This window comes from Mus musculus, chromosome 18, assembly GCF_000001635.26.
Source record: "Mus musculus strain C57BL/6J chromosome 18, GRCm38.p6 C57BL/6J".
NCBI classification, from domain to species: Eukaryota; Metazoa; Chordata; class Mammalia; order Rodentia; family Muridae; genus Mus; species Mus musculus.
The window spans coordinates 6039136-6066505 of NC_000084.6; the positions used below are offsets into that span (position 1 = coordinate 6039136).

General features: G+C 38.9%; 1 protein-coding gene across 9 annotated transcripts in view; it reads right to left on the reverse strand.

The window, feature by feature from the left end:
• Arhgap12 (Rho GTPase activating protein 12) overlaps window positions 1-27370 on the reverse strand; it is a 111651-nt gene that overhangs the window by 14688 nt on the left and 69593 nt on the right. For 2 of the 9 annotated variants that reach the window (XM_017318001.1, XM_006526315.1), the window contains 7 exons: window positions 25206-25286; window positions 22712-22837; window positions 18382-18456; window positions 17844-17858; window positions 13727-13788; window positions 10142-10223; window positions 219-320 (listed from right to left, as the gene is read on the reverse strand). In XM_017318001.1, the coding sequence (XP_017173490.1) occupies window positions 219-320; window positions 10142-10223; window positions 13727-13788; window positions 17844-17858; window positions 18382-18456; window positions 22712-22837; window positions 25206-25286 (543 nt within the window). Of the gene's footprint in view, window positions 1-218; window positions 321-10141; window positions 10224-13726; window positions 13789-17843; window positions 17859-18381; window positions 18457-22711; window positions 22838-25205; window positions 25287-26569; window positions 26711-27370 lie in introns of all 9 variants that reach the window. The other 7 variants (XM_030250623.1, XM_006526316.1, XM_006526314.1 and 4 more) reach the window with 6 other exon arrangements.

Consider the following 27370-nt stretch of genomic DNA (forward strand, 5'->3'; position numbering starts at 1 on the left):
GAAGGTTTGGAATGACAAGGAGGAGAGACTTCATTGCTGTAAAATAGTTCTAGGGCCACAGAGACATTAAGAAGGCATTAGATACCTCTCCCCACAACACATACCAGTGCCCTTACAACATAATGGTACAAATGACTTAGTCACAAACTTTGCCTAAATTTGTCACAACAAAACCCTGAAACATGTACACCCTAAAGCCAAGAATGTGAGTTATTTACCTCAAATACATTCTTCTTGCTCGATTTGTCCTTTGATGCCATTTCAATCACTGCCCCCTTCAGGTCCACTGTGAATTCTGGTTTGGACTGATTACTCCCAAACTTCATTTTAGAGAAAAGAAAAAAGACTTTATGTGATATAGATGTATAGGTATGTACAAAAGAAGACCAACTATGTATAATAAACACATTATCTTAAATTCTTTTTTCAGACTCAAAAAATTGTAAAGTATATCTAAATCTGATGAGCCTTTAAAATAACAGGTCCTAAGCTCCAAAGGTAAGGCTATGTTCATGTTAATTCCCAGAGAAGAAAATCAGGTAATGCTATATTATTTGCAACCAGGTGGACATGGATATACTGCGACTTCACAGTTCTATTTCTATAACTTATGCTACACTGCATGTGGCTATATAAGATTATGTTTTAAGGGGCTGGTGAGATGGCTCAGTAGGTAAGAGCACTGACTGCTCTTCTGAAGGTCCTGAGTTCAAATCCCAGCAACCACAAGGTGGCTCACAACCACCCATAATAAGATCTGAAACCCTCTTCTGGTGCATCTGAAGTCAGCTACAGTGTACTTACATATAATAATAAAAATAATAAAAAAAGATTATGTTTTAAATGCAATGACCAACTATCACATAAGTCATAAGCAGATGCCACACACATTTTCTAAGAAACATTCTCTAGTCCTATTTTGTGCTTTCAAGACTTACTAGCTTGTCAACTAGTTCAGTTGCCAATAGCTAATGACTCACAGAAACAGAAACCCTAAGCCCCATCATTTCAGTCAACCTTTGCTAGAAATTATAAGTCAAATGCTAAAGCCCTTAGCAACCTAATAAGAGCCATGAAAAGATCAGAAAAGCTGGGCGTCGTGGTGCACACCTTTAATCCCAGCACTTGGGAGGCAGAGGCAGGTGGATTTCTGACTTCGAGGCCAGCCTGGTCTACAGAGTGAGTTCCAGGACAGCTAAGGCTACACAGAGAAACCCTGTCTCAAAACAAAAAACAAAACAAAACAAAACAAAACAAAACAAAACCCAGAAAAACAGGTAGCATGGGTAGTAAAAGAAAAAAAAAAGGAAAAAAGAAAAAAAAAAAAAAGCCCTCAGCTATTTATGATGTAAAACTACACAAGAAAGTGGTTAGCAGAAAGAAAATGTGCACTAAACACATATTTATTCTGTTGGCATGCCTCTGATAACTTAACATTTCTACTCAGCCTGGTTAATAAGAATAAAAAAAGGTTTTCCTATGGTACTGCAATGATTTCCTATGGTACTGCAATGATTTCCTATGGTACTGCAATGATTTGGTTCTTTAAAATTTCTAAGAATGATAATTTACATGTAATAAAGATTACAAATATTTCCTGAATTTTATATAAAAAGTTTTGTTTGCTAAAATGTCATGTCAATATATACTTGCCCTTGGAATCAGGCCAACAATATTGCAGTAGATAACTTCCTATTGTAACAGCAGTACTCTACTCAGCAGGTTTGCACTTAAGAAATGGCTAGACTCCAACTACTTCATTTTTCTTCAACTTTTCAGTGAGTAGTAAAGATTTACACAATGTACTTGTTATACCAAAAGAAGAAATATGAGCCAAAAGTAATTTACTCCCAAAACATTTCTACCTTTGTAACTAAACCAATTAACCATAAAGCTATAACAGACACAGTAATATTTCCTGGCCAGAACTGAAACATTCCAAATGTCTTATAACTTGAAATACACTTAGTAAAACAAAATCAGCTACTTAATTAGCTACTAGTATATTTTGTAGATGCTTAAGATGAGCTGAGAGAATGTACAACTAACCGATAAACGGTGATATGAAGAATAATAGAAAAACGGAATCAGTATGTTTGACAACATTTTTTCTCATTCTTTTTTAAAGCATTGTACCTTACTGCAATCACCTCCCTGTCATTGTATTCAGGGCACCAACAACAAAACAAACAACAAAATCCTCAACCAGTAGTAACTAGACACAAACAGTGACAGATGAAACAGGGACAGACTTTACATCTGGTGATGGACAGATATTTTTTCCCCCTATGAAGAAAGCAGAGAAAGGAAGAACTCATTGACTGAGCCCTGTTGGCAAAAGGACATGAGGAGGCAAGGAGAGAAAATGATTTCATAACAACACGTAACAGTAGAATGGCACATATAAGAGAATGGGGAAACCAGGTACCATAAGAACACACCTCTATAAGCAGACACCATACTAGCATAGTCAAAACATGTTTGCCAAAGACATAGAATTCCTACAGTATTTTGTAATTACAAAAATTCTTGTTTATTTTTTACATGAATGGCTTACAAGACTTATTATAAATAAGTGTATCTTGGCCCACATTCACAACAAAACAACTGAAGGCTAACAGAAAGAACTCACATCTGGCTTTCAGCTAGCTACCTTGTCCAGCCTCTTGGCTCAGAAACCCTAGCCCTCCTCCTGAGGAGCACTGGGCAGGTCTAATGACCTCTTCAGGTCACTTCCTGCATGTGGTCTTATGTAGCTTACCTTCCACTTTCTCTGGAATACCAGGACAGAAGTGATCCTTATCCTCTGGGGGACATCTGACAGTGTCTAGTTCCAGTTAAGTGAGAGATGGGGCACCAGTCATCTGCACAACACCTTTGTTCATAGACACCACTCACAACAGAAAAGCCTGTCCTAAAAACAGTTCTGTTTTGGAGAATTTTTTTTTAAACCATAAAATTTTCTCTTTATTTAGAGACAGTAAGGTGTAAACACACAATTCAAAGCCAAGCACAGACTTTACACAGGCATCAGGTAAACAGAGGTAAAACCACTAAGCACAGCAGACATCTGTTTAAACAAGTGTGATGCTCACATCCATGTTGTATCAAAATACAACTGTGAAACGAAGCCTTGGAAAAGGCAGTTCATGGGACACTGGTGTGGGACTTTATATTGTACCTTACAGAGACAGCGAGAACACCAGCACTCACCCTAGCGCGTCAGCCAAATGTACACCTGGCCTGAAAATGTCACTACGCCATCACTACCTCTGATGCTGCCCAACCTGAGCACTGGTTTTCTGAGACGTGCTCTCTCCACACAGCTCAGGCTGGCCTTCAACTTGAGCCTCCTGCCTCAGACTCCTGGGTGCTTAGAACACAGTGTGCCACAATGCCTTACCCAGTCTATTTTAGAGTGTTTTTCTTTATGAAAACAATATAATTTCATGGTAGTGATATAAATAATAACCCCACCCCACGTTCTGAGGATGGAACTTGAGGTCTTGTCAATGCTAGGCAAGTGCTCTCTCTATCCAGCAAGCTACAGCCTCAGCTTTGAGATAGAGAACTTCTAATCTTAAAAATAAAGTGGAGATTTAGAACTCTGAGATGTCATCTGTTCACCCTAGGACCACATTTCTGCTTGTGAGACTACAGTGTAATTCAGATGTATACCGCTTCCTTTTCTGCTTCACTTAATCACGAGGAAGGAAGACTTAGGCCTTGTTAGTAAACCACACAATCTGGCGCGAAATAAATTCATGACTAGAACCCGTTGACTGCATCAGGGTCTCTCCCCTAGATATAAACATGACCTTGAAGAAAACAATCCAAGCCTCATTTCTAGCTGCGACAGACATGGCAGCTCTGTCCACAGAACAGGCAGGAGGCAGTGTTCTTGGATTGTTTTGGAGAATTTTAAAAGTATAAGAGAATAAATGCTTCAAGGGCTAGCAGGATGGCTCAGTGAATGAAGGGCCTGTTGAGCAGGCCTGACGTCCAGAGTTCACACCCAGAACTGACATGGTAGAAGGACACCTTCTGAAAGCTGTCTTCTGCCCTCCATGTGCACCTGCATTCAGTGTCCCTCCCCCACCTTGCTCTCTTCCTCACCACAGAGATGAAAAATAATTTTTAAAAGACTGCTGTTAGGAGCGGGTGTGGCGGCAGTCCCAAAGGCGCCAGAGACTGCAGCTAAGTCATATGACTTGCACCTGACTTCCTCATATAAGACACAAACATCTTGAGTGCTGCGCAGGTGTACCAGGATACAGGTGAATCCAATTTGGTGGAGATTTGCCCCTGCTGCCCTGATTAGCTGAGGCTGCGTGCCTGGTGAGGTGGCGTGGCCTGCTGTGCGTGGATGGGAACTGAGAGTATAAAAGAGTGAGAGGCCCAGGGTTCGGGGAAGATATAAACAAGGGAGATATATGGAGAAAGAAGAAACAGGACTGAATAAACGTGTGCAGAAGGATCCTGTAGCAGCGTCGTTCTTCCTGGCCAGTTGAGCGCGCGCAAGAATTGGTGCCGAAACCCGGGAAGAAAAGACCCGGGACGAGAAAACCCGGGACGAGAAGACCTGGGACGAGAAATCCTGGGAAAAGAAACATCTTCAGGCATGAGGGGGAGATAGAAACAAGAAGAATCAGGACGGAATAAACTGCTGTTAGAAGGACTGGTGGTCACGTCGTTCTTGCTGGTCGAGAGCGGGCGCGACAATTGGTGGCCCGTACGGGGAACCGACTCCCCCACCGAGTTCAGAACTTTCAGCAGTCAGTGGTTGCCGGCAGGGTAAGTTCACGGTGAGTGAAACTTGCGACCCCAGGAGTTTAGGAAGGACCTCGGATAAAATAGAGGTGAGCATAAAGTTGCCAGGAAGTAGGCACAAAGTAACCCAGGAGTTTGGGAAGGACCTCGGATAAAATAGAGGCGAGCATAAAGTTGCCAGGAAGCAGGCACAAGGTAACGAAAGGTTCCCGGCTTTGGGACAAGTTAAGGTTCCCGGTTTGGGGACAAGTTAAGGAACTATGATAACCTCAGTGTAGTGATCAATAGATCCTCGCTGTGTAGTTATGCTTTTTTCTCCCATTGACCCTTTGTGGGTAGGTCTGATAGTTTTGGTCTTGTTTGTTCTGATATATGGACTCTGTTACTGTTTGAAACTGTGTGTAGAGGCAGTCAAGACAGGTCAGAAAATCCTTACAGAGCAACAAGAAAGTATGTCAGAAGAGGAAAAGGGCTTAAAAAGAAAAAGGAAAAAGAAAGGAGACACAGTGTTATCAGGTGGACAGAAAGGACAGGACAACAGAGTCGAGGCGGAGGAGGAGGTGAATTAGCTTCTGCTCCCCCTCCCTATGCCTCCTCGGCAGCCATCTATGGGCAGACCTTCTGTCCGGAGGTCTGGAAAGAGGATAGATTCTCCTTGCTGGGATGTCCTATTTTCACTGATCAAGCTGAATTTGCATGGGATAGAGATATGCTGCTTGATCAAGGTCGATTTGCACAACAACAGACAGGATATCCAGTGCAGGTGTTTAAGCAGGTGAATCAGATTGCCATAAGGGCACGGAAATTATTGCCCAACAGAGGGGAAGCTAGTGAAAACTTGACTCTCATATTGACTTCCCAGATGGACACACAGGTGATTGAGGTTATGGTCTCATTACCACGAGGTATTGTGTCCATCCCCCCTGGGGATCGAGTAGATCAGGTGTTGACGTGGGCGAGAGGGTCTGTTTGTGTGTTTCCACAGGACCAGATGGAACCTCTTTGGGTGCTGGAGAGATTGGTGAGACGCTACAAGAATGAGGCTCCTGATCCAGTTGCCCCTGTGGATGTGGTGGATGATCCCACAAGCACAAAGGATGGAGCCGAGATGAGAGATCCTTTCGGTATTCCAGAAGCCGATACCAGCTCGACATGACATTCAAATTTTTCCACGCTTTTTGATCCCTGAATTCCCCTTAAAGAGATAGCCCCGCTGGCCATCTATCCCTTGCTTTAGGGAAGATGAGCGGGGGTGAGAGCCCTGGGATGTATGCTTGTTATAGTGTGTGTGTTTTTTGTGTTTGGCACATGTGTTAGGTGCAGAGTGTGCGGTCCGCACTTTCGCCATGGTAGCGTAGGCTTTTGCTGCAGTGGAGGCGGGACAATCTCCTCAGATTCGGTTTGCCGCTCTAAAAGAAATTATGCTGCGTTATGCCGTGAGGTGCGAGGCTAAGCACTGCACAGAGGATAGCTTGCTGTTGGCATCCTGTGGAAGGCATGTCTGATTGCATGAAGGTTCAGTGTCCTAGTTCCCTTCCCCCAGGAAAAACGACACGGGAGCTGGCCAAGACCTCTCTGGGTGATGAGCCTAAGGGATGGTTTTGTGTAGGGCCCCTATGCTTGCACACTGGGGATCAGACCTCTACCTTCACCCATGAGGCTTGCTTGCAGCAATTAAGATCTGGCCATAGGTTAATTAACATCCTGGCCTTTTGATGCACCTGCCGCAAGCAAAACACAATCTCCCCAGGAGTGGCTTGGCATGATAGAGAGGTAGTCAGTGATAAGACTCCCTGGGCATGTCACCAACCTAAGACAGGGATCAAACCAATGCTGTTTGTCACCCAAGGACGGGTAAGGGGCATGGTTGCGAGGGGCTATCTATAGACATTCTCTCTGCCAGAAAAGAAAAAAGGGGGAGATGTTAGGAGCGGGTGTGGCGGCAGTCCCAAAGGCGCCAGAGACTGCAGCTAAGTCATATGACTTGCACCTGACTTCCTCATATAAGACACAAACATCTTGAGTGCTGCGCAGGTGTACCAGGATACAGGTGAATCCAATTTGGTGGAGATTTGCCCCTGCTGCCCTGATTAGCTGAGGCTGCGTGCCTGGTGAGGTGGCGTGGCCTGCTGTGCGTGGATGGGAACTGAGAGTATAAAAGAGTGAGAGGCCCAGGGTTCGGGGAAGATATAAACAAGGGAGATATATGGAGAAAGAAGAAACAGGACTGAATAAACGTGTGCAGAAGGATCCTGTAGCAGCGTCGTTCTTCCTGGCCAGTTGAGCGCGCGCAAGAGACTGCTTCAATAACTACTAATGATTGTATATTATTTGTGTGTAGCTTTCTCAATTGCAGGTGGAATGTGTGTGTGATGGTTTGTATATTCTTGAACCAGGGAGTGGCATCATTTGGAGGTGTGGCCTGGTTGGAATAGATGTGACCTGGTTGGAGTAGGTGTGTCACTGTGGGTGTGGGCTTAAGATCCTCACCCTAGTTGCCTGGAAGTCAGTCTTCCACTAGCAGCCTTTGGATGAAGATGTAGAACTCTCAGCTCTGCCTGTGCCATGCCTGCCTGGATTCTGCTGTGCTCCCTCTTTGATGATAATGGACTGAACCACTGAACCTGTAAGCCAGCCTCAATTAAATGTTGTTTTTTATAAGACTTGCCTTGGTCATGGTGTCTGTTCACAGCAATAAAACCCTAACTAAGACAGTGTGTGTTCCATTTATTCAACTGTAACTATTCTTTGAAAAAAGTAAAGAACATGATGATTAAAAAAGAAGAAGAAACATAAAGAGAGTAGATGAGCATGAGCCTGGATGAGTGTAAGGTCTGAGAGTCTGGTATTTTTGCCAGTGATCTCTTAGGATTTTAGTGTGGATATAACTTCTAAAGAACTATACTTCTCTTACCATGTCACCACTGTAACTCAATGCCAATCAAACTAAACTACCAACAGCAATCGCGAAATACAGACACTGACAAGCCCCAATGTCATCAGCCTGCGCCTTCGGAGTTACTCAGGCTCTGCTCTCATCTCAGGTAGGAAATACAGACACTGACAAGCCCGATGTCATCAGCCTGCGCCTTCTGAGTTACTCAGGCTCTGCTCTCTCATCTCAGGTAGGAGCAACTCCACTGCAGAAAGACACACTTTACCCATGTTTGCTCTAGTTGCTGACTGAGAGGAGAAACAAAACTAGATTCTTTTAAATCATGTCTAGTAATCCTACGAGATGTCTTATATATCCTGCCAAAACTTTGGTATTCCTGGTATTCTAGACAAAGTGGAAGGTAAGCTACATAAGACCACATGCAGGAAGTGACCTGAAGAGGTCATTAGACCTGCCCAGTGCTCCTCAGGAGGAGGGCTAGGGTTTCTGAGCCAAGAGGCTGGACAAGGTAGCTGAGAGCCAGATGTGAGTCCTTTCTATTAGCCTTTAGTTGTTTTGTTGTTAATGTAGGCTAAGATATGCTTATTTATAATAAGTCTTATAAATCATTCATCTAACCTATTAAGTATTTGCAAAATATATTATATAGACTCATATACTTCCTATTTAAATACAACTATTAGTATTTACATTAAAAAACTTCACTTAAAATAAAAATTCAAACAATAAATCTCCCAAATGAAAATGTCATTAATAATCCTTCAAATTCAAAATTGGCTAACCCAGTGAATTTTGAATCTGTATCTCACTAAGGCCTCCCTCCCACATGCCTGCATTTTTTAAAAAAAGTTACATACAGGGCTGAAGAGATGGCTAAGTAGGAGTGCAGCATGAGCTGGTAAACTAAGTTCAATTCCACAAAGCACTCCTCTGTTGCTACATGCAAAGCATGGCACCCACATGCTCTCTCTCACACTCTCACACTCTCACACTCTCACACTCTCACTCTCTCTCTCTCTCTCTCTCTCAAAGGTTAAGAAATGGAAAACTACATCACAAACATAGCTATGTCACTGACCTCCTTCAGCACACTGTCTACTCTCTATCTACCACAGCCTTCAATACAATAGTTAATGCTCATTAGATATCAAGTAAGTGTTGCAGGTATTGAGTTACTATTTATTAATCTTAACTGCTTCTCCATTTCTTTTCTTTCATGCATCCATTTTCTTCAGTCAGTTTGTAATAAAAGTTGAGCCACAGGTACAAAAAGAAATAATTACACAATTCTTCAGAAATACATAACACAATAGCAACATATACTTTACTTCAGGGAAAAGGAGGATTTAAGAAAGACAGACCAAACCAACATTTCCGTCTTGTGATATCAATGTATATTCTAAGTTATTTTCGCCATACTGGCTGAACAGAGAACTAACTCAAGGGTTAGTGAGACACAAAAAGAAGAAATATTCTAGAATGTCCATACTCATGAACAGCTGATATGGGTTTTTAGAGTGCCGTTACATGGACTGAGAAATAGCAGCTCAGGTATGTGTAGCTTAGCAGCATCAGCACCGCTCTGCACAACTGCATCACAAATGTAGAAAACAAAAAGCTGTTTGGAGTTTGATAATTGTTCTCTCTTTCCTCAAACCACTGGTCCTAGGCTAATTTTTTTTTTTTTAAAAAATCAGTATTTGTAAGAAAATGCTGGTTAGATAGGATATAAAACAGACCAGATACATTTAAAATAATTTCATTTGAATACTAACTCTTCAATTAAAATTATTGAAAGTTCTAGAAACACCTAAATTATGAATTCAGGAGCCACTCTCAACATTCTAAACCCAGATCTGTCACTTAGTATTTGTCAAGCCTTAAGTCTGAATGTTTGATGCCTCAATGTCTCACCTATGATGAGAAAGAAGAGCAGGAGAAATGGCTGTCTTGGAGTTGAAGGAAAGATATGTGTAATCCTGTATATTTAGAACATGCCAGCATTCAAAACGTAAGCAACTGTAAGTGACAACCCGGCAGCACTGTAACAACTGCAACTATAACAGTCAAGTAACAGCAGTAAACACCAAAAATAAACAGTGTCAGCAGTTCACAAAATAAAGCCCCATTTCATATTTGCCTAGAGGCTGCCTGACAGTAAGACATGGACAACTGAGTCACCCCCTAGTTACAAAGGATCAAACAGGTAGGCCCAGCTACAATGACTACCTATTTTCTAAGTACATATCTGAAATAATAATTAAAAACACAGAAAGCTTTCAAAGCCTATATTCTGCAATGCTCAAGTTGTGAGCTGTCAGTTCAAAGGATAAAGTCAACTGCTGATTTTTAACACAGCCAGACTTTTCTAACGGTCTGTGCAAGTCAAAATGTATCTTTACTTCAAGTACTTTGGACATGCAGATGGTACAGCACTCTCATAACTTAAGTACATTTCCACAGAGAAACACTTACCCAGCTTGTACTACTTCCTTGAGTTTTCGTAAAAAGTAAAGACGAACCCTGCAGCACTGCCCAAGAAGACAACCAGTTCTTTCTGCAAATATACAGATGAAATGCAACACTATCAATCAAAAGAAACCAAGACCTACTTAGCACTATCACTGTTAAACACAATGTAATGGTTAGTACTTGAACTATTTGCACTAGATATATGATTCTAATGGCATCCATAGTCATTTTAGTGCCTCAATCTGACACATAACCCACACACAAAACAATTGAGGATAGTAAGAAATGTAAATAATCAAAATAACTGTAACCAAAATACCCAGGTGTTTTTACATAGAACTAATCAAGCACACTGTGATTAAGAACATTAATTTATTTCAGTCATACAAATAGAACACACGTGTATGTTCCATAGATATTAGATATGCTAAATACTAGATATGTTAAAAGTATATACTAAATGACAGACTGATTGCTAAGATTCTAAAAAATTCCTGAATTATAAAGGCAACACATATATGCAAAAAACTCTGAATATAAACTTTTGTAAGTGATAGGTGCTGAGGTGGCTCATCAAGTAAAGGCCGCTAAGCTCAATAATCTGAGTCCAATCCCCTGGACCCACATAACATAAAGAGAAACTCACACAATTCTCTAACATCAACATTCACATTGTCAAAATCTGTAAAGCCCCTCCCCCAATCCACATTCTAGAGACAAGTATTAAGTATCTGGTGTGTATAGGTCTTTTAAAAGTGTTATGTGTTACTATTGTGTGTGCTTGTGCATATGAGGTCAGAGGATACCTCTGGAGTCTGTTCTCTGCTTCTATCTTTATGCAGGTCCTATGATCCAACTGAAGCTGTCAGGCTTGCACAGCAAGCATTTTCACCTGCTGAGCCATCACACACTGACCACTAGAAGTTGCGTGACCACTAGTGGTGGCTCAGTGGTTAAAAGCAACTTTTGTTCTTGCAGAGGACCTAGGTTCAATCTCCAGCAACCACATAGTATTTCACAACCATCTATAACCCGAGGTCCAGAGGACTCAGAGTCCTCTTTTGACATCCTTGGACCCAGCATGCACACAGTGCACATATATACACACAGACAAAACACTCATACACATAAAATTAAAAATATTAAAAGAAACTGTCTACTGATTTACTGTCCTGTCTCCAGATACACAGGTAAAGTTCACAAAAAACATGTGTACTACTACTGATGTTTCTACTAATAACTTTAAAGGTGACTGATGGTTTAGTCTAGCCAGAATCTTCCCTTCTTCATTACCTTAAATTATTTATTAAAGATTTTTTGCTTAAATGTTTCCCCCATTGGAGTGAACCTTACATTATTTGATAATCTATTTTTGTATCTATTTCAAGCCTAGAAAATTTCTTTTTAAGTAGCAAACACATTAGTATTTATAAATAATAAAATTATATTATAAGGGAATTCAGTTGCTGTAACTCCACGTGCTACAGTGCTATAGAGATTTAGTACTGCTTTCCATCCAGTCCCACACTGCCAGTTTGTGGGAACTCTGCAAGGACTGTAATCACCTAGCTTTGATTACTTTGTCAGGATGTAGAATTCAATACCTGTCAATGAGATCTACTCTTCCATTTATTTCCTGTAGTTTATGCACAACTGTTTTGCCTGTTTGTTTATTGTGCCCAATGAGGTATAATTTAGTCTAGGTCTTACGTGTTCTAGGGCTGAGCTTCAATGTGTAGTCAAAAATGACCTTGAACTTCTTTCTGATCCTATGCCTACCTGCAGTGCTGGGGATTACACCCAGAGCTTTGTGTATGTAAATAAGCACTGTAGCAAATGAGCTACTGCTTTAGCCCATCAATGATTATTATGAATCATTAGTGCTTCCCCATGACAGATTCACAATACTATTATTTTATGCATCTATATACAGATGTGTATATGTTAGAGTATAGCATGTGTTTGCATGTGAGTCTATGCAAACACATGCATGGGATAGAAGAGGACATGAAGTGTTCTTCCCTATCACTCTCCACATTTTCCTTTAGGGCAAGGTCTTTGCCTAAATCTAAAATTCTTGCTTGGGGCTAGGCTGGCAGCCAGCAAATCCTAGTGTTTCTCTTGTCTCTGCCCCTACTGCACTGTAGTTCTAAGCAGGTGGGGAGACCGTGCATAGCTTGTTACAGGAGTGTTGGGATCAAAACTCAGGTCCTGATGACTGTACAAGAGGCACTCAGATCCACTGAGCCATTTCTCTGGCTCCCTGCTTTGCCATTTTAGAGTATCCATGTTTGTAATACTTCAAATGCATTTCTTCTCTGCTAGGTTCCAATTCCTGCTTTATTTTTTAAACTTTAACATCCCTGCTCATAGCTCTAAATCACTTTAGGTTGTTTTTAAACACAGTGCTCTGTTTCAATCTGAGCACCCATTGTTTTAGTCCATCTAAATCGTCTATCTGCCTGTTAGAAGTAGTGAAGATTCTAACACTGTTTATTAAAATATGATTTCTGTTTCATTTTGTGTGGACCTCTTTTATGCTGTTTTGAGATGACTTTTGTTTGTTTGTGAACCTATTCCATTCTCTACTATGAAAGATGCTTTTCTCCCTTTCCAAATTTAGATGTGAAAGGAAAAATTATTTTCCTTCCTTTAAAAAAGGATGTTGTGTGTATATGTTTGTATGGTACTTGCATGCAAGTGTGCAGGTGCCCATGACCACATACACACAGGCAGAAGCCACAGCAGACACTGAGTGACTTCTTCCACCACTCCCTGTCTTACTGCCTTGAGACAGGGTGTCTTACTGAATAGGAACTGAACAGACTGGCTAGGTGACCAGTGAGCCCTTGGTATTTGACTATTTCTTTCCCCCCAATGCTGGGGGATCCTGCCATGTACAGTCCCACCGAGCTTTTTTACATGGGTGGTGGGGATTTGAACTCGGGCCTCCACATTTGCAAAGCAAGCACTTCTAACCACTGTATCAATTTTACATTTGCAAAATTAACTAAGCAAAACACTCAGTATAATACTGCATGTAACAGCAAAAACTGTAAGCACCCTAAATGCATACTAACAGCAAGTCTAGTTACATCCTTGCAGATAAATAGTGATTAACTATTTGTAGCAGCACACGCTGTGCTAGCTGTGATGTAATAACCTAGAACCATCTTCAAGATTAATACAAAGTAGACCATGTCTAAAGGTATATTCTATGGCTGGGCATGATGACACATGCCTTTAATCCCAGCACTTGAGAAGCAGGCAGATCTCTGTGAATTTGAGTCCAAGACACCTAGTGGGTCTGTCGGGGGTGGGGGAGTCATCTACATACAAACATCTACATGTAAATCCTCTGTAGAGGAAAGCACATAGGACCTGACATGAGAACACACAGCCGGTGAAGGTTTTTTCTATGAATATTATTTTTAAATATGTTAACAAAGGAAATATTTCACGGCAAACTTACTAGAAAATTTGTGATTGAACATTATCCTAAACCATTTTATTAGTTCTACTGGAATATAAGTTTTCATTTGCTTCAATCAGATAAAAACATAAGAATATTAAAGATTTTATACTTACCGAACTTTTTTCCCATTTTCAGTAATTTTTGTTACATTTAACAGTCCATATTTCTCCTGACCCTATGGAACAAAGTAATACTTTTAATGTAAAATTCATACAAATACTAATATCCAAACCATAATAATCACTGGAATCCAAATGACCTTGCAGTACAAAAACTTAAGAGATTAGTTAGTAAATAGCACACCTTTTATCACAGCACTATACTTATCTTGACATTGTCAGTAATTTATAATTAAGGACTTATCTTTTTTCTTTTTTTTGAAAGGGTTCCTGCAGCCCAAGCTGACCTGGAATTTGCTATAAACATACTTGAACTACCCCTCTCCCCCCCCCCCCATCACTCACAGGTAGTGGGGGATCATAGACATGCCCAACAACACCTGGCAAAATATCTTTTTCTCCTTAAATCACAGCAGCCATTTAGATACTGTGTCAGCAATTAAGAGTTTTACCAGTAACCAACAGAAAAATGGTTTATATCTGCTTTGTAAATATGGAGGCCTGAGTTCAAATCCCCACCAAAAAAAAGTGGGGCTACTCATGCCTGGATCCCCAGTATTGGGGAAGGAAACAGACAGATGCCAAGGGCTCACTGGTCAGCCTGTTCAAAGAATGTGATGTGATGTGATGTGATGTGATGTGATGTGATGTGATGTGATGATGATAAATAGTAGATTTAAAAAAATACTGATCTTGTCAGAACATAATAATGACTAGTCAGACAAATTAAATTACTGATAAATTATTCAAAAGTGCCCGGTATACTACAAAGAATTAATGTGATATAAAGAAATGTCAGTATGTGCTTCATTAAACAGATCACCATGGACCTGGGTCCTGAAAACACTAGACTTATTAGCCATGACATTACAAATGTAAAAGTGACAAAACTTTATCATTAACCATCATGCAAGCAAAAGCTAGCTGATGTCTTCTCAAAAGACCTGCAAATGAACATGAAATACTTTCTCACATTAGCTTCCTATACAAATAAGATTCATCATAATGAGTTAGTAGATATTAAAATCAATACTAGAAACAATATGTACATGAGACAGCAGTCAATATAACTCAACTGAAACACATATATAAACACAAAAAAAAATTCAAAATTTGTTTCTTTTAAAAAGCTATTTGCTTTATTTTTACTCATGTTTATCTATTTGTAGGTATGTGCACACAAGTGTGGGTACCTGCAGAGGTCAGCAGGTCAGATCAGATCCCTTGGTACTGGAATCACAGGCAGTGTCAGCTGCCTGATAATGAGTGCTGGGAACCAAACTGCAAGGTCCTCTGCAAGAGCAGCAAACATTCCTAACCACTGAGCAATCTCTCCAGCCCCAAAATTTGTTTGATTGGTTCCTCAGCAAATTCTCTCTAAGTACTTCAACAAGAAAATATAAATCTTTTTATATAGCATATAAATATAATATTGACTACCTTCTCAATAATATTTAGAAGATAATGTTTGAAACTTTGCTTGCATCTCTAACTGAAAATTTGTTAACTCTTATTTATTGTTGGCAGACTGAAAACTTGGATATAACTTAGTTACAATTTTAATACAATCATTTTATAAAGCATAGGTGTTTGATCTCTCAGATACACATTTGATACTTTTCATAAGAACCCTATTGCCTTTCAACAAAAGTGCCAATGACACAATTTTAAGTATGTATAAGTTACTACCTGAGAGCCTTCTGAATTTACTGTCCTTTCATCAGATACAGATAAAAGTTTTCCCAAGAATGAGAATAACAACATTAACTTCTCTGCATGGGTGACTTAATGTGAACTGTCAGAAGTGAGACTCTGGGACGTTTTTAAAGCTACAGCTGGAATAGCATAAAAGCAGCAGCAGCAGGAAGGAGATTCAGGTATCAAAATAAAGAGTGAAAACGAATGGGACAGCAGTAGTGACAGACAGTGTGAGTACAGGAATGAGAAAGAACTTAAGTCAGAGATTTTTTTTTTTACCAGAGTCAACAGATAAAACTGATTTAAAACCAGAAACGAGAAACATGCAAGAGGCTGCATTTATTCAGGCACTGTTCAAAAGGAGTCAGTACTTTCCCCAAATTCCCACAGGGAGTAAGATGGAAGCACTGGCCCTCTAAGTACTGAGCACTCTCATCTGAATATAAAAGAACAAAACTTGCTATACCCAAATGTACAGAAAGTACCCTAAACAATCATTACACAATATGTTAAGTGCTCTGAGAAATGGACTCCTATCTCAACCTGGACAGGAGAACTGAATTCAACCTGAAAGACAGAGAACAGAATCAGAGCAGTTTCCTAGAGGAGCTGACCTCTAACCTCAGAGTAGCCAGATGGAGACAGAAGGAGAAAGGCAGAAAGAACATCACAGGGCCTACCAATTATGAGGCAAGGTAAACAAGTGGCAAGAAGAGAAGCACTAAGAGACAACAGCGTGGCTGGCAACCAGCTGCACCTCTAACTGATATGCTGAAGAATGCCAAAGGTCTGAACTTGACCAAGGAAAGTGAGAAAGGGGCTAAATTCCAGAGAGAAACAGGTCATGAGGGGACAGAGATGCCATGCATACAGAGGAAAGGGAGGATACTGAGCAAAGAGCGAAGTTTAAGCAACTACATAGACAGCAGAATCTGTTTCAATGTTATATTTTTATAAAGCCTTCTAAATCTGTACCTTCGTTGCCACTAAACATTTATGCCAAGATTTTAATTCACATACAGAGAGAAGGGGAAATAGCTCTGTAGTAATTAGACAGAATGGAAGAGACAAATAGGACTCTTAGAAGCAAGGCACACAGAGAAGGGGCCTGCAAAATAGACGTCAGGAAGAGAGGTCAAAGGGATAACAGTCTCAGTGTGAGGAGGAAAGAACACCCTGTTTATGTGGAAACAGTAGTCCTGGCAACATCAACACAGCTGTTCTGTGTGTACAGAGCATTGAAACAAGGCACACTGGGGAGGCAGTTCCCGGGGTGGCCATCAGAGGGCACTCTGCATCCAGGACAGTTTAATGGATGGCAAATGGACAGGAAGATCATTGACCAACAGTGTTTTTAAACTGTATGAAGGATTTACAAATTCTTGTTTCTACAATTACTTAGAAATTCCTTTTTATTAAAACATAGTCTATGGAGATATTTCTGTAAAATGTGTACTGCCTATATTTAAAAATACATCCCATCATTACCTCTTAGCTTACTTAGTGCTAATTAAAAATAAAAAGTATATACAATGTGATGGGAATCATAAAATAAAAGAAACAAAAAGAACAATTAAAAAGAAATATACATGTCTTGCCACATATATATATGGGAAAAGGAAAACAAAAGTCAGAATGATCAGAAGGAAGTGAAGCCAGTGCTTGCAAAGAATCTAAAGTCTGACAAGTAAACAGAAGTTTAACCTAACTTCATCAAATAGTAACGATCAAAGTTTGTCTTTTTAAAGTGTTAAATTCATTAACTCAACGAGTATTTGCTCAGCAACTACTGTGTGGCTGTGCGGTAGGAATGAATCTTCCCGCCTCTGCTAACAGTGTCTCCTTGCTGAGAAGACAGTGACAAGCTGGACCACAGAGGGTGTTCTTGCTTTTATGAAATAAACAGAAGTCAGGCTACAAGGAGTATCACAAGGAACCTCATCTCACCTAGAGGACTGGCCTACATTCTCTGAGGAAGCACACTCTGAACTTAATCCTGGTGGGTATGCACAGGCTTCCAGGCAAAGGTGTGGCAGAGCCTCGGTGGCAGAGGAAAGGGTGAGAGACCAACCAAAGTGTTGTGCAGTATGGGAGAAGAGGACACATGAAGTATGAGCTAGGGACACAGACAAGAGCCAAAGCATATATGTCTTGCTTAAAAATGTTCTCCTTAAAAAAATGTTAAATGTTACCCAATAAGGACAGCAGTACAAGGCAAGAGCAGAGCAGTGTTGACAGGAAAAGCAGGAGTGTGTGAATATGAGGATGAGGTCAAAGGGTCCAAACACGGGCTTCACTGTGAGGAGAAAAGCTGCTGGGAGGTTTCAGTCAGACTTATCATCTCTAGTCCTCCCTGGCCCAGACTGACAAGCTCTTCCAAATCACAACTAAAAAGGAAGGGCATACATCTTACCTTCAGACTGCCGGCCTGGGAAAGAAAGGGAAGTATAATTTAATTTGTAATATTCTCTGGGGAAGTTCTGTGGCTTGTTTTTTGAGACAGTGTTTCTCTGTGAAGTCCTGGCTGTCCTGGAACTCACTATGTAGACCATGCTGGCCTTGGAACTCACAGAGATCCATCTGCCTCTGCCTCTGCCTCTGCCTCTGCCTCTGCCTCCTGAGTGCCAGAACTAAAGGCATGTGCCACCAGACCTGGCTTAGAATTTTTTACTTTTAAAAACTAAGTATAAATTTGTCACTTTGAAATATGGCATATATTTAAATATAGCATATATGTAAATATAAACTAATAGCATATTTTATACAAAAGGGGCTTTAAAATGAATAAAATTTGATTCTTAAAACTGTTTTAGTTATAATTTTTCTAAAAGGCCAATAAAATTTAATAGAGGCACAAGAAATACTTCAACATTATATTTAAAGAAAATTAATTTCCTGAAAGTGATTGAAAAGGCTAGGCTATTTATTCTGTATGTTTCTAACATACTAACTGGATCTTGATGCTTTGATGAAGTAGGAGGAGATTCATTTTCAGGTAAGCAGAGTTTTGTGGTAGTTGGAGAATCCTACAAGAAATAAGTAATGAAAAGCGTTACTCTATTTTAACCATGTCTGTTTCTTCCGGATCACAGTGGACAATGTAACAAGGCAAACAAAGCAATCTGTTTCCTTGCTATTTTCTATCTCAGATGCTCTAGAAGTCGGCGGGTGACACTGATCTGAAAACTACAGATGTTACTAAAAGTTTATAACCTATGGCATGTTCATATAGCAACTATGTTGACTAAAAAAGCATTTTATCACTTTTAATTAACCCTATTTAAAATTACGTGTACACCAGTCACCATATAATGTACTATTAGTATGATAGACATGATTATAAAGTGCTATAAAGTACAGTCACAAGAATTAAGTGATAATTGACAAATGAAATTTTTAGCCTAAAGCAAACTGGGAAAATAAATTTAGTCATTTATCAGCATTAAAGGAATTTATAGTTACTGTCCAATAATTAGATATAAAGATATAAATATATGCCACAGAAATCTAGAATTTAAAGATTAATGATGCACTGGGAGGTGGAGGGATATACATGTTTAAGTTTACAACAATATAACAACAAGCAAGGGGTTCTATAAACAGCCAGTTTGGTCGAATCTGAGAGATATTACTTCTTATGAAAGGTAAGACTGAAAAGTAATTTTTTTGGTACTAATACCTACTTTAAAGTTTCCATTCTCCTAGATGTTTGAGGAAAAGAGAATGAGAAATCATCCCAGCCCCCTTACTAATTCCCAGTCCAAGCAGACAGTGCTTTGAATACTCATCTCCACATCTGCTCATCCCAACATCTATGCTTATAAAATTACAAGATTCTGACAACAAACCTAGGAACATTTTAAGAACAGTGTAAAAACCCCGATTTCAACACTCATTCACTTGCAAAAAAAAAATCTTCAATTTGCACTCTATACATTTATACCCACAGAAACTCTACAGCAATCAAGATTTACAGGGAAACCTTTGGAATAACAATCTTACAACAAAACAACCAAAGCTAACACCACTAATGGACAAAGTATTAGAATCCTATCTACAAATCCGAGAAAAGCAAACTCAGCTATCCAGACTTGCCTTTCACCTTCTTTCAGAGTTTTTTTCTGAGCTCAGTCATATGACTTCTATGTGTATTAAAACAGCCTGAAAAAATAAAGCCTGAAAAATCCATAACGGCACAGTAAGGGAGTAAAAGTGACATACAGCCTACAGTCCTACAACCCACAAGTACGAGTGATAACGAATACACAATTATAGTTACAGTAAACAAACAACTGTACATTTATATACCTCTGTAAGAATATGTGCATATACATCTTTCACATCCATGAATAGTTTTAGTAAAAGCCATATATAAGCAGAAACAAGGAAACCCACTCAGACATAATAAAGACACACCTACAACTACCTCCTTCAAGGTAATCTTACCTGTGAACTCATGTCATTTTAACAAGACTTGCTGCATAACACTGGATTTTATTCCATTAAAGTTATAGGTGCCATTATGTATAAGCTTGTCCTAGTATAGTCTCTTTTCCATAGCCTCAAAGACTGCCCTATTTGAAGACAGCATATTTAGGTGATAAAATGAAATGGAAATATTTACTTGATGAAGCAATTAGCTGTGAATCTATTTCAAAGGCCAACTTGAAGAGACAGATTTCTACTAAAAATAAGTAAATGTCTGTTCTCGGGACAATCACATTGCTGCTGCCTAAGGGCTTAGATGAAAAAGGACATGAAGTAAATTCTCAGTAAAGGTACCGTCAAGGATAAGTTTAAAGCTGAAATCTCACAGGAATACATGTGCAGGTGTTCATACATGCACGTGCACCCTTGAAGATGACGGAAAACTTGAAAATAGGAAGTCTAAGTCTATCTCACCAAAACACTCACCTTTACTATCATTGGAAGAGGAAGCAGAGGTAGCTCAACAATAGGTTTTGCCTTGCCATATTACATATGGCAGTTAACAGTTTTCTATAGGTAAGAAATGTAATTAACTCCTGGAATTGATTGCATTTTCCATTAATACTTCTATGAATTTCACTTGCCTAGCCTAATCTCAATACTAATAGATTTTCAAACACATCTTCAAAAATACTGATTCCAAAATGCCATTCATTTGTCTTTTAGATGTCTACATTTAGTTGTAAATTATTCTTGAAAATAAAAACTGGAAACTGGTCTACTTTCTTTATTGTTCTGTAAGTTATTACAAATATAGAAAGTGTGCACAGTACACTCTTTTAAAAGTCTACCTTGTTTTATATAGAAAGACAAAGACAAATTTACACTCAATTGCACTAACAAAACATCTTATTTTGAGCTGAATGAAATCAATTGTTTACAAAAAGATTTAAGACTGAAAGTAGCCAAACACTGGGGGGAAACTAACAGAGTTCATTTTAACCAGGCATAGTGGTGTATATCTATAATCCCAGCACTCTTGAGGCTAAGACAGGAGGGTCACTATGGTAGTCTGAATGAGAACTGCCCTTATGAACTCATGCATTTGAATACTTGGTCCCTAGTTGGTGAAAAGTGTTTGGGAAAGATTAAGAGATATAGCCTCACTGAAGGAGGTGTGTTATCACAGGAACCTACCTGCACACACCTTGTGCATGTAAGCTCTCAGTTACTGCTACCTGCTATGTTTATGTTTCCACTGTGATGGTCATGAAGTGTAGCTCTCTTAATCCTGAACCCTCCAAATTAAATGTTTTCTTTTATAAGGTTGGCTTTATCATGGTGTCTCTTCAAGAGCAGTGCTAGAGCAGTAGCTAAGAGCTTACAACTGATCCACAAGCACAAGATGCATGTAGTGGGGAAACCTACCTGTAGTAACACACCTCCTCAAGTGAGGCCACACCTCCTCACCTTTCCCAAGCCAGCCTAGGCTACAGAGAAAGATCATGGTTTTGTTGTTGTTTTTTTTTTCCCAGAGAGAGAGAGAGAGAGAGAGAGAGAGAGAGAGAGAGAGATGGAAGACCTGTTAATTATGTTACAAAAGTGATCAAAGACCTTTCTAAAGGTAATGTGTTTAATTATAGAATATTATCAACCCCTTTCCCTTCTCCTTCTAATGGATATGACTGATGTACTGTAAATGCCCACCATGCCCTAAAAGAAAATCATATCCTAACAGTATAGATGAAGAAGTTTAAGAAGATCCTTTCTGAAACCTGAATCAAAATCCATATCCTATTAGAAACATAGAACGTTACTTCTCAGACTGATAAAAGCAATATTGTGGGAGAGAATAGAGCAAGTAGGATCACAGGCTTTCCCGGGACAAAGAAAATGAAACCTTTACTATATAAAACTTCCTGAAGACCAAAGACAGCAAAAGTGGCTTAAAATAGTGTGTGTGTAAACATTATATACTATACACTCATATACATACATGCACATGCTAGCTCAAATATGTCAAGTGATATCTGATATGATATCAGATATCAGGAAGTCACAAAAAGTTGATCTATTGTACAGAATTTGAGAAAACTCAGAGCCAAAAACTAACACATAGTATCTGATACTAAATACAAACTCATGCCATTTAGTTAAGAAGTATTTTCCCACAGCATGTAGACAAAACCATTAACTTACATGCAAGAATTAAGTAACTATGTGTGTTCTGCCCTAAACAGGATATCTGTATCACCTTCCCAGGTTCAGGGGCCATCAAGAAAGAGTGAAGAAAGAACTAATACAGGAAGGAGTGCTATAAAACTCTTCTGGATATGATGTGGCTCAGAGCAGCAGAGACTGCCTGCATACCTTGCCAAGACTAAGTGTCTCAGCATTCCAGCACACATGGGAAGGAGCTTAGGTCTCGGTCTGCCCTGAGGGGTTATAGGCAGCTAATGGCTGGGGCTGGGGAGGCATCATGCTTCTCAGTGGCACAGCCACTGGTAAGCTGCCCTGTCCTTCCACCCAGGCTCACTCAGCAACCCTTAGTTAAATGTAGTGGGCTATAAAAGCAAACAGATGAAAGGAGGGAGATTTTGTTGAGAAGGTGGGAAGAGCATAAGATAGGCTAATGAGGGGGCAATATACATTATATGTACATAATAATGAAAAAATTAAAACAAGCCAACATTATTTTGTACTTGCTCAAAATAAGTTAATATTTTGGTAAGAATTATGTTTAACAGCAAAACTTTACATAAACATTAGTAAAAATATCTATAACTCACTGTGAACAATATAATTCCCAAGCACTTGCCAAAACTCTTAACACATTTTTTTCCAAGCTCTTACCTTGTCGTTGGAGTCCAACACAATGGTGCTATGTCTCCATTTAGTTAACACTATTGGTTCTTGCAGCCGCCTGTCCAAGCTCCTACTTTTAATTATTTCTCTTTGCTGCTGAGATGAAGCATTATACTAAACAAAACAAAATACAGTCCATAAGGAAAAGCTACAAATATGAATCTACAGTAGCTCGTAATGACAGCTGACACTGGGCAATGTTCAAGTGATGCCACACCAAGAGCTGTCTCATGTCAGCCTTCTTCCTGAGCAGCCTTGTAGCGTGACTGCGACCTTGATTTTAGAGTCCATACACCCGGTCAGTGCTGTCTTTTGTAAAATATTTACTCCTCCGAAATGTTCTTCAGTTGCAAAATAGACAGAGCAGAGCTGTCACCTCACTCAGAGATGTCCTAAGAGTAAATGAAGTAGAGACATCCCAGTTCTTCATAAAAATACTACCACAATTATCATAAGGCTTAAGTAAGGTTTACACATACAGTTTTTACAGTTAATAGTTTAAAGGTTTGTTTGTGTTTCACATAAGGCTAGTCATACTGCTATTTTTCTAAAGTATGTAAGTTCTGAACACCACTTCTGAATATACCAACTGTGTAGAAAACAGAACAATCACCGTCAAAAGAAAACTGCATGTGAAATCAGTCTGTCATGTAGATCATAAAAAGATAGAGAACTATGAAGCTCTGAGAGTTATATCGCCTTATGTAAGTTGTGAAGATAAACTTTTATGCAGATACCTTTCCTCCCCCTGAAAGGGAAGGAGTCCTTGTACCAATGCCCCTCAGCTCTAAAGTCAGTCCAGCAAACCTTAGCTTTCAATTACTGTGATTACAATTACTCTAATTATATATTAGAGTATACGTGCACAGTATGTTATTTTTTGACTCTCCAAAGTGAATGCATACAAACCAATTCAGTGTTTTCTAACAACTATCTTCAAATTATTACTTCTAAACTAAACAATGATAATGCTTAAAGACCACCAATATCCTGTGCCAGACATTTAATTGTAAAGAGACCTGTTACACAGGGCTTCTCTGAAATACAATCATCTCTAGCAAGCATGTGACTGTGTAAGTTTGTATATGAAATTTTCATGGAACCTTGCCTAGCTTTTGAGCTTGTAATTACTATGATTTAGAAAGCCTTTCTAGGTGGTAAGAAAAATAATGTAAAATTAATTCAGGTAATAATCATAATTTTAAATGTACTCATAGTTTACTAGGCAGAGAATATTCATAGGGGCAAATCAAGCACAACAGAATGTGAGACACCAATAACAAAGTACACATAATAGAGAAAACGACCAAAGAAAGACCACAACTTAAACACCCTTAGTTTAAAATGATGACCAAATTTTAACATGTTTCTAATCCCTATAAAAAAAAACTTTTTAAAAATCTGAACTAAAATCTTAGTGTGTATTATTTTTTTTAAATCTATTTATTTATTTTATGTATATAAGTATACTGTACCTGTCTTCAGACACACCAGAAGACGGCGCCAAATCTCAATAAGGGTGGTTGTAAGCTACCATGGGGGTGCTGGGATTTGAACTCAGGACCTTCGGAAGAGCAGTCAGTGCTCTTACCCACTGAGCCATCACGCCAAACCAGTGTGTATTATTTTAAGCACATACATAAAAATAAGCTATAGTAAGAACCTAGCACTAAGTTTTACTGTTTTAATGTAAGATATTTGCTTCAGGCATTTTTTCTAAAAAGTAACATAGTATTAGGTACACACTGATGCCTTCCGAATACAACTTCCAGATCCATCTCTCGTTCCCTTTCATGCTATATTATATGCTGAACAATATGTTCATCACTCACATGCATCTCATATTTTGATAAAATCTTAGTATCGATATATTGTTTAACTAATTGTACTGTGCCCTATGTTTATCCATACCTGGTAGTATCAAATGTGTGTGTGTGTGTGTGTGCTCACACACATATGATTCACTTAAATACACCTTCACTGAAGATGATCTTGAATAAGATCACTATCCTTTCTCCTAAAAACACATAAGGCCCATTCCAGGTGAGATCCTCAGATAACTAGACAGGCTGATACTACTGGCATTAAGTAGCACTCTTATTTTTGGGGATAATAAGAAACTAGTTTCAAGCTATCAAAAAATTTCCTGATTGAGAATAACCTGGATGAGAAAGTGGTAAATATACATCTCTGACAATGTTAGGGAACCACGGGGTTGCAAATAAACTTAGAAAAAAAAAAAAATAGCCTTCTGCTTTTTAAAGAATAAAACAAAGCTAAGAATAAATCTGTAAAGTAAGTTTAAAGCTACCCTGGTCTACATGGGGAACTTCAGACCAGTCTGAGCTACAAAATGAGACTTTGTCTCTAAAACAACAAACAAAGACAACATTTTTTAAAAAATCCAAAAAATAAAAAACAATGAGTCTCATGCAGCTGTCTTCAGACATTATGCACATAAGGCCAGCATTAAGCTCCTTACCTTTGGCAATTCCCACTCTGACCGAGATCCATCTGCGCTGTAGTAATACTGTCTACCTTGATCATCAACATGCTTGAGCCACTACAAAAACACAACAGGTTCGTATTCAATTTAAATAAAGGCTTGCTTAAATGGCTATTGTAAGATTATTAGATACTGTTCTTAGAAATTTCATCCTACTAGCAACAGAGAAATAAAACAAATGAACTCCAGAAGCTTAGCATGATAGGAAAGTGCACTTATGGTTAGTAAATATAATACTCGATATTAGTATGCACGTCTCTCTTTCCTCAAATGTCAGATAATAATTCAAATAGTATTTGACAACATAGTAAGAAACCTATGACATAAAACATACATGGAGACACATATCTGCTGGTATAGCAGAGTGTCTAAAACATCCTGAGAACAGGTTTAAAACATTAAAAACATTTTTTTTCAAGTTTTAGGTATAAAAATCTCATAATTTAAGCCTAATTTTACACAAATCCTCATTATTTCCCTCAGCCAATGCATTTTAAGTAACAAGAGAACTACACATAATATAGAACAGAGAATAAATAAATACTAATATTTATATTTATAGAAGTAAAACCACTAATTTTATACATGTTGGGACTAACTAACTGAAGCAGGAAAAGGGGCTATTTGCTTACCCCCATCTGTAACTAGCACACCAGTCAGCCACCATTTAAAATTACTTTTCAGGTAGTACTTAAAATTTATATATTTATTAATCACAAAATATTAGATTCATGGTCTTTGTTTTACACAAACTCGGTCGTAACAGAAAAAAAAAGTAAGTGGTGTGAAAGTCTGTGATAATAGCAGGTTGGAAAATCCATTGGAAAAAAAAACCAAATTTCTCCAAGAGAAATAACAACAAATATTTTTATTGAAGAACCTTAAGCAAATGACAACAGGCCTGCCCTCAAAGGTTCATCTGAATGGATTATCAGTACCAGAAAACCACCATTGCTGTAGCCCATTTAAACTGTGAAGCAAGAATCAGAATGTAGCTTAGTAATAGAGTGCTTACCTATCATATATGAATGCCATGTTCTATCCCCAGCCACAACACACCAACAAAACCATGAATCAGTAGTACTCCTATGTACTCCATTGTAAAATTGCTATGAGGAATACTTCTCATGAGATTTTTTAGAAAAAGAGCTTTGCTGATCAGTCAAGACTAACCTCAAACTCAACATCCCACCTCTGCCTCCCAACTGCTGGGTTACATATATATACCTCCATGGCAGCTTATGAGCTGATCTTACTACTGTAACATCTCAGTACACAATTATCTCAGGAGGATTCTGTCAAGGTATACTAGATGAGAAAAAGAAGAAAAAGAGAAGTACCTTTTCCTTAGTATAGTCACTGGTATACAAGGTATGCCCACGTTCATCCAGCTCTTCTGACCAACCCCTGGGAGGAGAGCCACACTGACTATCTGACTGGCTGAAACAACTGCTGTGGTAGTTTTCTTCTGATGAAAGAGGCTATAAATAGTCAGAAACACAGAATTTTCTTCTTTGAATATAAATATGCAGTGAGTGAGAATCTAAAAAGACTGAATTTTTTTGGCTATACATACTAGGAAAATTTGAATATATTAATAATATAATATTTACTTTTCAAAATATATTGTCTTCAGTATATTATAAGTTGTGAGGTACAACTAACAATGGTTATTTTATCATATTAATACAATCCTAGACAAAGAAATATTTATTTCCTGACAGGAAATAAAAATAATTACAGTTTAGATACAGAACAGCCTCAAAGACATATGTGTGAAAGGCTTGGTTCTCAGCTCTTGGCGCTACTGAGAGGGCGCTAACCCTGAGAATGAGGTCAATCCATACCTGAGGTAAGGATGAGTAAGCAAGGACTGGCTTGAGCCAATGGGTAACAGGCAGCATGTATTTTAGGGTGTAACCTGTCCCTGGCTCCTCGCTGTCTCTGATCCCTCACTCTCTTTCCTAGCAGCTGTGTGACGGTGAGCAGCTTTCTTGCACTACGTTCTCCTACTATGATGTTCTCCCTACAAACAGCCAGAGACACAGACCCAACTGTCCAAAGACTAAAAATATGAGCAAAAATGAACTCCTTTAACTTGGTTTTCTACAGTGGATGTCACAATAGAAAGGAAACTAACA